This window comes from Pundamilia nyererei, unplaced genomic scaffold (genome assembly GCF_000239375.1).
Source record: "Pundamilia nyererei isolate P.nyererei 1_Seehausen unplaced genomic scaffold, PunNye1.0 scaffold00024, whole genome shotgun sequence".
NCBI lineage: Eukaryota > Metazoa > Chordata > Actinopteri > Cichliformes > Cichlidae > Pundamilia > Pundamilia nyererei.
In genome coordinates this window covers 1,047,097-1,060,849 of record NW_005187425.1, presented here as the reverse complement: position 1 = coordinate 1,060,849, position 13,753 = coordinate 1,047,097, and the positions used below count along the sequence as shown (strand labels likewise).

The 13,753-nt window shown below is 38.7% G+C and overlaps 1 protein-coding gene across 1 annotated transcript in view; it reads left to right on the top strand.

Moving 5' to 3' along the window:
• Positions 1-13,753, top strand: part of arid5b (AT-rich interaction domain 5B) — a 74,762-nt gene that overhangs the window by 29,158 nt on the left and 31,851 nt on the right. Inside the window, exon 4 of the mRNA XM_005727331.1 lies at positions 4,003-4,233. Coding sequence (XP_005727388.1) covers positions 4,003-4,233 — 231 coding nt within the window. The remainder of the gene's footprint in view (positions 1-4,002; positions 4,234-13,753) is intronic.

The following is a 13,753-nucleotide window of genomic DNA, read 5'->3' as shown; positions in this document are numbered from 1 at the left end:
CCATGCGCATTATACGCACCAACACACGCACGCACACTGACATGCATACTTTACAACACCTTTGTACAGTTATTAATGCCCTGCGGCTCTCACTCCAAATTGAATCTAATCAAGTGAAATGCTGTGAGGGTCCTCGGGAGAAAGAGCAGCTCTGACGGTGACCGCTTACAATAAAATCCCTGACATTTGGAAACAAAGCCTGCTCTACCTCTGAGCTGTAATTGCGAATGACAAATGCCGCAATCTTGGATAAATGTGTGTGACTGCTGTGGGATATGTATGCAGTAAAATGTGTGTTCATACATTTGTGGGCTTTGTAGCGACTTTGTAGCATGTGAATATATGTGTGAGTGGAGTGGCTGAATGGTTTTAATAATTTCTTTTGAGGTGGTCCGCATGTTGGAGTACAGTGGAACTAATTACGCTAATTGTTGGGAATGCAGCTGTTGTAAATATGTTATGAATAGAGTCCTTCCTGTCCTGCTTCTGCTGCACATTTCAGTGATTTTTATCAGCCTGCAGCTTCAGAAAATACCACCACAAAAGGGAAAATGCATTTTTAAAATCTGTTTAAAACTGTCTGTAGCAAGGCAAGGTGAAAAGCTTGCTAGTTAGCCTCCCCCTGAAATATTAACTCACCAGCAGAAATTCCCATGAATGTCATGTCCAAGGGCTTTGTAAAAGTAGACAGGGTGGTTAATAATTCATATAAAAATCGTGTTTCAAACTGCTTGACTCTACTTCATCAGCTGTGGAACCTTGTAGTCTGGTTAGTAAGCTAGAATAGTATTAAGACCTTACTGCAAACAACAGCCTATTAAAATGAGTGAGTCGGAAAAATCTGACGTTTACAGAATTGTGTTTGCTTTTAAGAAACAAAGCACTTGCATATTATCTGTGTGCTTTATGATTGGCTTATGTCAGATCATTATCTAGTATTGTTCTTTGTTCTAGGTCATTTTTTTATGATTGTACTCTATAATTACAGGGTTACAACACGTGAGCTTTTACTATGCCTCCATTTTTTCACGCTTATGCAATTACTCACGGTCTGCCAGCTATCCCAACTCTGATGGGTCAAGAGGCGGGTACACCCTGGACTTATTGAAATTATCAATTTAACATTACCTCATATTCATTTGTCATATTATCTTAGAGTTGAAATTGTTAGTTAGAATCAGTTTTACTGTTTTTCTAAACGCTACTGTTACACCAAGTGAGTGAAAATTCAGCAGTTGCAGTTTCTTGAATTTGCTCGTTTTGTGGTAGCAGGGTAATTCATTTAGCTTTATTTAGCTCTGCTGTTCAGAAAAAATGAGGACATTAGAAAATGTATACTTTGGCATTTGAAAAGTTGAAATGAAAGTGGCTTTAATTGGCATACCTAGTTCATTGTTTGGAACAGAAAACCGCGTATGAAGTTCAGTGTTGTGCAAGCTCAGACTTCACAAGAGCTAGCTTAAAGTTCGGTTTACAGAGATTAAAGTGAGTCATTTCACATTCAGGGCTCATGGCTGGAAACTCAGTTGACATTCATTTTAACCTACTCTTAGCTATTCTTTTTTGTTGCTTTTTTAAGTAGCCCCCCCTCTCCATAAAGGTACATGCAATATAACTTTACAGATTTATTGCTGATGTGGCTGACTTTCTTTTTCAGATCTGGCAGGCAGCCTTTGTGTAAAAAGAATTCTCCAGTTTATTCATAAAAATAAAAAATGTTTTGTATGGACTTGCTCTGATAGTACTGTTGATAGTTTCATCTAAAACCACTGCCGGCGCTTGGAGTGCCAAGGAGTTGTTTCCAGTGTGTCATGTGCACTGAGCACACTTCATAGCACCTGTTTATTCTGGTGAAAGAGAGCAACACTCGTGCCCAAATGTTTTGTTGCAATTACTAGTACTGTGCATGCAGTTCACCGAAAACATTTGCATGTCCGTGGTCAGCCCTGATGATGTTATATTACACAAAGTAGTTGATTCAGTGCCAGAGCTTCTGTGTATATTCAGATCAGTTCCATTTGTTGTTTGTAAAGGAGTAGGTTCTCATGACAGATTTACTAGAGCATGCAGTTTCTGCGAAGTAGTCCAACAGGAAACACAAGATATATATACGTTTTTAAAAAGCAGGAAATGCTTCTGTCATGGCTTCAGCTTGGCCGATATTTACAGCAATATTTCTTTACTGAAGTGCCTTGCTTAACCCTCTCCTGCTGAATAAACATTAACCGGGCATGTAATTAGTTAAGGATTATCATATATCTGATATGTGGGTGGCAGGAGATACATTCTGTTCTAATTAAACATTAAAACTGTCATTTTAATCACTGTCAGTAACCTGTAACCTCAACACCCTAGTTGCATAACATCAACATATAAGCGATTACTCAGGCATCATTATGAGGGAGAAAGGCCATAAACACATAACAAATATAAATAAAACTCAGTGCACGTTTCAGAGCACATCATATCAAACCCTACATATATATGTGGTTCTAGTGGTTTCCTTTTCCTGTAATAAGTTGTCATCTTTCTGACACGGAGCTCTGTATTTGTATGACTTTATGTTACATTTTTATCTTTCTGTGTCATTGTACACTTTCAGTTGTTTTTGTTCAACGGTGTCTTTATGGTATTTTATTAGCTGGAAATGGCATTCTGTCTGTTGCCCCGGCGCTCAGGTCGAGACTTGAATATTTAAACAACTTTTTGATGGGCTGCACTGAAATTGCATACACACAGTCATGCACCCTCAGGGTGAATTGTGAAACCTCTGTTGAGCCTTTAACAATCATCTAGCACCATTGTCAGAAGTCGAAAGTTAAAAGCAGGCTAGTCTCTTGGTTAGGTTCTTACACGGTGCCAGTATAATATTAACTGTCCGACTGTCTATCAGCATATCTTCCTGGGATTTATGGCAGTTTATTGTATCAGCTCAGTGTGCACTTCCTGTCCTGAGGTTCTCCAAATAACAGTAGAGGTTTCTCTGCCAGTCAGTTGTCACAGGTGATAATGCATTAGTCAAACTTACACACTGTAAATGGAATGTTAATCACACAAAAGTAAAGTCTGGCTCCAGTGGGAGGGTTTGCTATTACCTGTGTGAAACAGTGAGTGTAGCTTTTGAAGCAAGGCGACAAACCGTGATTTTTTTTTTTTGAGATTGTTATATAAATAATAAATTCAGACATTTATCAGCAAGTGGCTGTACACAGATACCTGCAAACACTGATTCACACCAGCCTTGTTTAAATTGTTGTTTGAGAATTCCCATCCTTGAACTTGCTTGTTAAAAGAAGGCATCTGGAGTTGTTTTGACATTCCTCTTGTCACCCAAGCAGCTATGCATGTCATGCATTTCGAACATGCCGCCCGGCAACGTCATATGTTTGCACTCATGAAAGTCATCCTGTCAGTTTGCTGAAGTGTATTATTACTACAAGGAAAGGATGTGAAACTTTCATGAAGACTATTTAAAGTCACAATGAAACAGCAGCGTTAGAGAATCTTGCTTCCTTAATTCGATGCATTTCCTGATACACACAGCGAAATCACTGTGATGAGATATCAACTCGCAAGGGACACCTGTCCGTCTGAAAACAGTGCAGATGTGGCACCTTTCACAAATTCTTGAAACAAAATAAAGTGCTAAGTTTGTTCTGCTGGTTTACATATTGATCCTCCTTGGTTTTATTGTGAATCAAATAAAATTTCATTAGGACAAAGTCTGAGATTACAGATAATTTCATATTCACAGCACACTGGCAGTAGATGTGCTTGAATATAAAAGTAGCCGAATAATGATCGATGAGCTAGAATGAAATCATAAAAGCCGAAGAGAAATGGAAGAGTGGATGTGTTCTGTAAAAATTAAGTGCTGCCCTTCTCTACAACTCTTAGAGGGGCACTTGAAAAAAGCAAAACAGTTACAGTTCAATGTCAAATTAAAGTATGTGTAACCTCTGTGGCCCTTCTAACTCCGTGCCTTTTTGTTGTGTTTTCCAGGCCAGGAAGAAGATGGGCGCAAGGTTTTAGTCCTCAGTTACCCTCAGTATTGTCGTTACCGTTCCGTTTTGGCACGGCTCAGAGAGCAGCCGTCCTCTCTGCTCATAGACCACACGGTGCTGGCGCTGGGCGGCATTGCTGCGTTGGATGGAAGCACGAGGATCCTGTACTGCCGGGACACCTTCGAACACCCCACCCTGCTGCAGAATGAGAGCATCTGCGACGAGTTTGGTGAGTGTGGCAGCTGGAGATTTGATTGTAGCCTTTAGATACATTATCATATTAGCTCATCTTGAATGCCAGCAGCTATTATAGTGCCAGTTTATGGAACTTTGAGTGTTGGCCCATGAAACATCAAACTCATCATGTCCTGATCTTTGAACATACGCATGCTCTTAAAACTCATTCTCACAGTACGGTTCATCTCAAACTCCCAATTATGTCATTTTGGTTACCCAGACCATTTGTTCAAGTCTGCTTTTAGTGGGAAATTGGCATTTTGGGCCAAGTAATTTAGTTCCATTGTGTGAAAATTGTGAAATGGTGAAAAAGTACTTTAGTTCATTTAATATTTTCACTTGTTAAGGGCTGCCTATCAAAACGAAGTCCATCAGAGGACAAAGAAAAACAGAGCCAGTGAATTATTCTGGTTCCCATGCCAAATACTGTTGTGCTGTGAAAAAATATAGGATTTAATGAGCTGAGAAAAACAGCCCTGCTTGGCTTTCTGACAAGGAATTTTTCAATAGGCTGAGTTTGAACATTAAAGTGAAATCACTTCAGTTGACTTGTTGAATGTGAATTTTGAAAGTGACAAAAGCACATCTGGGGGCGTGGAGTTAAAACAAACTGAGCTTATCTTTCTGTGAATTTGCTTCATGACGCTAACTGCCATTAACATAACAGACCCACATTTCCAAACTGTCAGTGGCTAATTTGAATGCGGGTAATGTCGGTGCCAGATTTTGGCACAAAGGAGAATAAGACCGCACCTTCGGCTCTGCTGCATTGATTCAGATCTCTTTCTCTCACATAGTACGACGTGTTAGGACACTGGAATGCTATTTAACTTTTAAATAACTAGATTTTATTTAGTTTTTTTCTTGAAAATGTAAAATTAGGGCCGAGCTGGACCAATACTTGGTGTTTGTATTGGCACAACACCCGCCAAAATCACTGGAGTGAATATCAAATAAAAAGACAAACAAACAGTTAAACGCAGCCCATTTGCCTAAACTGTCGAGCAAATGCTTAACAACGCTTTGAGTGACGTGCCATAAAGAGAGCAATCACCAGAGCCGTGTAAGTCGAGTAAATGTTAGCAAGAACATGAGTGAGACCTGTCACCGATGCTGTCATCTTGTCAGGTTTGTGGAGTTATGCTTGAGGAGGAAAAAGCAAAACAGACGAGTGCAACTGTGCAGTTTATTATGCAATGAATATATAAGAGTATGAATGTTTGAATGGTGCTGACAAATCAGAAATTATACTAAAAGTTCCCTAAAAAAGCTAAAAAAGTTAAATGACAGAAATTGTGTTGCATAACCGAGATCCCTGCTGTTAGGGCGTATTCGTCACATAGTATGCTGTATCCACTAATATATCACTAAAAGCTTGTTTAAGAGAGGATTGGATTGATATTGATACCAAAAAAAGTTTTTCAGCACCTTTTATTATACCTGTTACCTGACTTGGTTTATAATTAAATAAATATAAAAATAATAACGTTTTATGTTTTTCAAAGCTGTGATTTGTCTTCATAACACGTCACTCCCTTGTTTGTTTCCTGTGTTTGCCCTTTACTTTGAAACCAAATGTACTTTTGATCAATGCTTTTTTAGTTTACGTTACATAATTAGAACCAAGAGAGGAATCAGGAATCACCTTTTGCTTTCTGACATATTTTCAGTATATTTGCGTTTATTTAGTGTCTACTGTTCAAACATCCTCATCAGTCACACCTATGGAAAGCATTCAGCGTTTCCGGAGAAGAGTCTTGAAGTGCTGGAACATGTCTGTTTGCCATTCAATCCGCTTTCCTTGCCTCTCTTGAATCCATGTATTAAACCCAGAGTTGGTCTAAAACAAAGGATTAAAGTGATTCATCTCTCTCTATATATTTCCTCTGCTCGGTTGCTCAGCGGGTTCTTGTGCAGCATCGGTTTGACATTCACATTAACGACTCCTCTGGTCAAAAGTCATTGTTTTTCTTTTCCTGTAAATTTGCCAGTAGGTAATTGCATTTTAAGAGAGCAGCAGAGGTGAGACCAGAAGGGAAAACGGTTTTAGGCATAGGAAAAATAAGTTATGAATAGTAACGCTAACATCCTGTGGCGGCTGTTGCTCATTCACTTGGCTCAATAATACCATTCCTCTGTGAGCCACATTTAAGCTAAAGGTTTATTTTCATAGCCTAAAGGAATTCCACTATTTTTTTGACTAAGGCAACCAGATTTCTAATGTTCTTCACTTAAGGGTTTACTAGTTTTGAAGCAGAGCTTTATTTCTGCTGGAATTGCTGCTAGGAGACTTGATTGTGATTTGTTTCAAAACAGCAGAGCTAAGTAATTTTCTTCACTCTGGCAGGTGAGTTAAAGCCTCAAGGGTGTCTTACTTGTAGGCCTAAACACACACGCATGGGTTTTTGCACATATACACAGCTGCTGAGTAAAGTTCTTCTCCCATTTATAGGCTCCATATGAAAAAGCAGCTATAAACGCCATATTAAATCCACCTTTATTACGATAAATACTAGCACAGTGGACACGTAAGAAGGAATACTGTGCTGCTGTGAAATATTAAAATGTTAGAAATTGATCCGGGGAACAATTTTAGGACTTTTTCTTCCTGTGCTTCTCTCAATGCTAATTCTGACCTTTTGGATTCAGCTAAATCTGCTGTGGCAGCTGTAATAGCTGTCCATCTTGTCTAGGCTAATTCATGAAAGTGTGTCAAGCTACCTCAGGAGGTAAAGAAGACGAGAGGGCAAAAAAAAAGAGTTTAACTGAGCCTTTTGGTATAGAAGTGTGTGAAATGCAGCCGTCAGATGGTGGTGAAATCCAGTCTATTCTTGGCATCCTGGTTACGGATTCAACAGAGCACTACAATATGTGCATGTACAACATAATCATGTAGGGGATGATTATTTAATAAGCAGCATATGTCGTTTTATTTGAGCATGTTCAGTGCACTCTCATTCTCATTTATCTGCATTTAAAGAGATGATAATGAAACATTAGCGTACTTGGGCTGCTGTTGTCTATATAATGGCTTTCATTTCTTCTGCGTTTGCTTGGAGTTCACTAAGGTGCGGAGATGGTGCAGAGTTATTCCTGGTGTATTAACGACATTAATCAGAAACGTTCTTCATCTGACTCAATCCAAGCTCATGGTTGTTTTTTTTCATCCACGTCACTACCAGCGTCCCTGCTTTTGAGCCAGCTCGAGCAAAACCGGGGTTGCGTCAGTTACCAGATCTTTAGTCCTGTGATCCATATTCATGTTCAGCATCGCCTGTCACCCCTGCAGCTGCTTTCCTCGCGGGGAATGACACAGATTTTGTTTATAATTATCATGCATTCTCTGCCAACGTGGATTGATTATACCCATGCTACTTTGTGTCCCCAATTTAATTTCTTGCCAGGAGGAATGTAATATTAACACTGCACAGTCGTACAACAGGAAATTTAAGTTATGCATTAAACCTTGCCAGTGCAGATATTTTTACTTATTGTGTGCTTACTGACACACTCAAAGAAAAACGATCTCTTATATAAAGCTAAGAGTAATGACAGACTGTGCTGGAATAAAATGCCTTGAGAAAAAGCCATAAATAGCGCTGAATGACAGATGACAAGGGTCAGGTATTTGTTATTAGCTGTCCTGGTTATGTTGAGTATTACTCACATTAATTTGGCAGGGACGCAGTATGTGCTACAAGGCAATAACGTAAACATTTGTAAACTCAACCTAGAGGTGCTGTATATGATATATTTAAACAAGATGGCCGTCTGTTTTGGAAAATATTACAAGCACCATTTTTTCCCGGTTTCTCGGATTCTCAAGTTATGCTTCCAAACTGCTGACCTTCCTCTCCGCTCCCTTCTCCACCCCCCACACCCACCTCCAGAAACCCAACACTCCTGGTGTGCACATTGCTTAAATCAACAGTATTCTGAGAGTTAGTGAGGCAATCACTTTTTTGAGGCAAAGCAGTTGAGAGGAGTTACCCTCTTCCTCCTCCTTCTCTGGCTTGCTCGCATTTATCCTATATGCTCCAGGTCTTGGCACAGAATCTATATATTTTATTATCAGCTTTGTTTTTCTTTGAAATACATCTCAGTCATTGCTGATTTGATTTTTATCAAAAATAAACATTTTCATTGCAATCCTTTGGAATCCCTTTTTCTTTTTTTGTAATCCTCCAGGGTGGGAGGAGTATAAAAAAACAATTTATTGCTTCAATATATTAATGCTGTCCAGACGCACCAATCACACACAATATTTTACAATCTATTTTTGTACTGCGGTGCATGAGCGCTGGTTTAATGCATCTGTGGCTGAATTTAGTTGAGCTTTGTGTGCTTTTTTCTGCATGTCAGAGTCAGTGGTGTCTGTGTTTGACAGGAAAAAAAGAAACATTTGAACTGAACTGATGTTGACATACACGGAGGGAAAAAAATGAGTGAATCTATAGTAAGTAAACAGCCTAAAATCCTGAACCTGTGCTTTTTGAGATACAATCTTTGAAAACATTGAGTCCTTCTAGCTTGATTGGGCTGGGTCACTAGATGAACATACAGCATGATGTCATTGTTTCCACAACTTGAACCACTTTCTCGCTGCTCTTTAAACATGAAATCTGATTAGATGAAATATGCATATGCCAATATCGTCCCACGACAGCTCCGTCTGTCAATGTAATAGGCAAATTGCTTGCTAAGCTCATGTTTTCCTATCTCCTCTGCAGATTTGTGTTAACCACGGCCCATGAATTTTTCATTGTCCATATGTCATGGTATACAGAGGCCGTAGAGGAGGATTTTAGAGGAGGACAGAGCACATGCTGTGGCTGTATAGTCACATTTCATAATCAGGACATGAACTGTATATAAAAACAAAGTGAACATCTGGTGAAAGATCACTTACACATGACAACGCACATTGCAATGTCCTTGTGTAAGATGTGAAAGTTGTATATTTTTACTTTATTAGCACCTAAATTACTCACATATAGCTTTAATATATACTAGGCGTGTGTTTTATCGTATCTAATGTGTATGGTATGCACGGCAGAATAAATGCTACTGTGCTATTTTAACTAAAACCACTTTCCTCCGCTGGCATCGGTAGCATTAGCACTTCTCTATCGTGTAAGGCACAATTGTTTTGTATTATCCCTCTTATGTCATCAGCAACACAGCAGCTCTACACATATGGCTTTGCATTACTACTTATCTATTAATAGCAAAATGTAACATAGATAAATAAGTAGCTTTGGGGAACAAGCTTAGCTGTTATTTCCAGTGCAAAAGGTTTGTCAGCGAAGGAGCTGATGGAGGATATTTGGAGAAAAAAGGACATTCATGTCTTACTTCAGCATTATACCAATTCATTTGCTTCATTTTTGAGTGCATCAATGACATATAGTTCAAAGCACATCATAACCACTGAGCATGGGGGCGGTCCTTGTTTTGTGCCCTGGGTTTGCCCCTACACTCATGCTACTTCTGGCTCTTATATGTGGTGAAGATTTACGCATAATGAGTGGGAAACTGTCACCTGCTCCTCATAGTTGAATGTTTATATTTTAATGTAGTCAGTAATTTTCCACAAAGATGATAGAAATGCACATCAATCAAATGCTGAATGGTTGATAAACAGCAAAGGGCTGCTATCATTTCAGCGGAAATCCTCGTAAGCTGTTAATCTGTCATGAAATATGAGGTCTGTATCAACAGACATATACTGACAAAACATAAATTTGATTTCAATGCAGTGACAATGAAAATTGGTTTGTAGAAGCATAAAATTTCTTTTATGCAGTTGATCCTATAGTGAAATATTTAGTCACCATCTCATTTTCATGCTGTCATCACATGTTATTGCAGCTGCAAGGAGTGATTGTCTGGAAATCTCCCCTTTTTTGCTGCATTTATGGAAACTCTGACATCCAAGATTTCAAAGTTACCTGCCTTAAACTATTTTAAATCAGTCTAAGTTCTTATTATGCTTTTCCCTCTGCGGTTTTTTCCAGGTGAACTTTTCCTGTCAGCACATTGTAATTATTGAATGGAGTGTTTTAAGAGGGGGCAGAGTCTCACACATTGGATGTCGTAGCGTCTTTGAACGCATCACAAAAGAATGACTTCAGACTGGCTCCTACTTGTAATAGCAGAACCACAAGATGTTAACAGTGGAAAAAAATAATAATAAAGTGATGAAATGCTCAGTGCAAATGATTGCCAATAACAAGTATGTTGCAACATGTATGTGCAATTGTCTTCATGTTGACAGCTTCCAGGAATTAAAGGGAAAAATCTGGTAAATAAATTATATTTAATGCACACATGAAAAAGCACCTCCTCGAGCTCTTCTACGTTTATAAACGATTTATTTTTAACTTTTTTTTCTTAAATAAAATGCAATGCTTTTTATTTATTACGTTACACTTGTTAGCTTGTTAGGTTAGCTTGACCTCATTCGTAATGGCTCAATTGATAAATCGGTTTATCGTGAGTCAAATGTGATAAAAACAACACACTAAGAGTCAGATTTTCATAAACGCCAGATGTGAGATGTGATACAACTTCTGAAATTCCCTAATATAAATGTACAGAATAGCATGTTGCAACCTGGGGTGAGCAAGTCTGACTCATACGTGTAACTGAAAACGCTGTTTACAGAGTCAGGCTCCGGTGTGGAAACACGTCCTGAATGCAGCTTTTTAGTCAGGTTTAAGTGTTCAATATCTCTGTGTAGGTGGAGACTTGTTGCCGGCTGTTTCCCTAAAAAAGGCTTGTGTAACTTTTAGTGACGTCGAAAATCATTGTTGCACCGCTGATACACGACAGCAGCAAAGTGAGGATTATACACTATGCGGTGAATGTGATTGATGTTTCCAGATTTTTTTTCTTTTCTTTTTTTTGTTCAAAGTGACCCAGATGTTTCTTGGAAAGGAGAGTGCTTAAACAGAGGCGGTGCTGGCTGCAGTTTTAGACATTTGTTTACAAATGTGTTAATTTTTTTTCTTATGAATATGCAACTATTTACTAAAAAGAAAATACAAAGAGAGGCGATAACTTGTCCTGTTTTCCTTTTCTTTGTTTGTTTGTTTGTTTGTTTGTTTGTAGATTTGAGAATTAATTTGAATGCCTTAAACACAGTAGCATATAAACAAGGAAAAGAAAAAGAGAACAAAGATGAAAGTATCTATTGGTCTATTTTGTTATGAGAATGATGATTATTTATAATCACCACGGCCTAATGCTGCGTAGCTTTGCAGAATGATAAAGTCCCTATGATTGGGCTCATTGGCTGACTCGATCCCATCAAGTGTAACTAGAGCGTGATCTATTAGAATACATATGTTTTATTGATGTATGGGCTTCGTGTTTATCCTGGCATTCATTTATTTATAGGTCGATGCTACGATTTTTTTTTTCCTCCAGTAATGAATAGGATAAGCCTTGAAGCTTATCCACTGCTCCCTTTCATCTCTCCCTCTCTTTCTCTCTCCCTCCCCCCTTCCCTCCCTCTGTCTATCTCCCTCTCCCTCCCTCCAAAAGCCAAATTGAAATACTGTATTTTTTTTTTTAAAGCCCCACTCCTACTGAGTTGTTGCTGCAGTCTGTCAGTATCAATGATGTGGAAGCGTTTGAACGTTATCCCGTTTTTAGCAAATCCTCCACATTATGTAACTTTGACTCTGTTTTACATTTGCCACTCTTGGAACAACAGGGGTGTGTGTATTTGGGGCAGTCCCTCTGCGTCCTCTTAACATTTCTTTGCAAAAAGGGATTTATTTTTTAATTTCCTCTCCTGGAACAATGGCCATTAAGAGCTCTTGCCAACACTTTGGCACAGTAAAAAGCTGAGGTGACATGTTCACTTGTCAGATATTTACAGCTTTTATTGTGCTGTAGTGTTTTTGTCCTGACAGAAAAACTGCGTTATGACTTATTACAGTTTAAATCAACACAGAGAGACCAGAAAGACATTGTGCCTTGCTGGATTTGAGCCAGTATCAGTTCTTTTTTTTAATATATACCATGCATAAAATTTATACTGTGCATATGGGTCTTGAGATAAATCAAATTATTTGGTTCACCGGGGTCAGAGGTCATTGCACTCCTCAACATATGTGTCAGTCAGGGGCGCTGGGTTAAGATTAAACCCACTGTTAATAAGTACTTAACAGGTGACGCTGCCATCATGAGGCAATCACATGAGGTGGATAAAATGAAAGAGAAAAAGGAAAGAGTGAAGGAAGAAACGAGAAGGAAAGAGTTTCTTCCTGTAATTACGGCTTATTTTGACTATAAATTAAGTTTGTGAGATTTCCCTTGTAAAACATGTAACACTGTAACATAATTCCCTATTTACTTTGTAAATGGAAAGCTTGAGTCGACAGCCTTTATGAGTTTGCGCAGTGCTAAAGTACACACATTCACACCCCTGTTGAAACACACACCCCAATGAATCCGATGAGAATGATTTCATAATCCATCGCAATAATAAACTTCTTTGAACTGTTTAATTGGCTCTTCCTGGAACGGCACGGCTTCGCTTCATTTGATCTGATGAAAGAGTAATGTTGCTTCTCCCCAGGGGGAGCATGCACAACGGCGCACAAATAATGAATTAAGAACACTACTCCTTTTTTTTCAAAATGACTGCCATAATAAAGCAGGAAAATTCACGATGCACTTACACCAGTTTCCCCTAAATTGCTTTTATGTTTACTTGCTTATGTATTTAATTTTCAGAGCTGGCTTTAAGTGAAAATAAATCCCGATTTCTAAAGGGTAATGGATTGAGTTCACATGAAAAGTGTCATCTGAAGGAACCACTGTCGATAGAAATGCTTGGAAACGCTCCAGAAACATTCCTCATGTGTGATTCTGCGAAAAGTCACACTTGCACTGTTCTGGGAATGAATAGCCTGTGTAGCAAGTAGTGACATTTGATTTAAAGGCATGCAGTGCATGTAAAGGGGGGGGGGAACTGAAGTAGGCTATGCAAAAGAGAGAATGAAATATGTAAAATTTAAACTGACAAAGTCATGATGGTTTGGGAGAATGTCCTCTCTCCTAGGCTGAGGAATATGAATAGTGACAGTCTGAATAGAGAGTCTGTGTACAGCAACAGTATGGTTGCAGAAATGAGCTCATTACTGGCAAATACACACACACACACACACATTTTCTTTTTTCATTACTATGGTGAGAATATTCCATTTACATCTGCTAATTGTAACCCCTAAAATGCCAAAACCCAAGACAGGGAAATTGGTGTACCACCAAAACCCATAACCTTAACTGAATTATTTTTCCTCAGTTTTATCCCTTAAAAATCTCCTGAGACTTGTCAGGAAATCTTTAACACACACACACACACACACACACACACACACACACACACACACACACACACACACCAGTACTTTAAGTTTCAGCTTATTGTCATACACACAGTAAAGAAACACAATGCAATACAAATATATAACACACACACACACACACACACATAT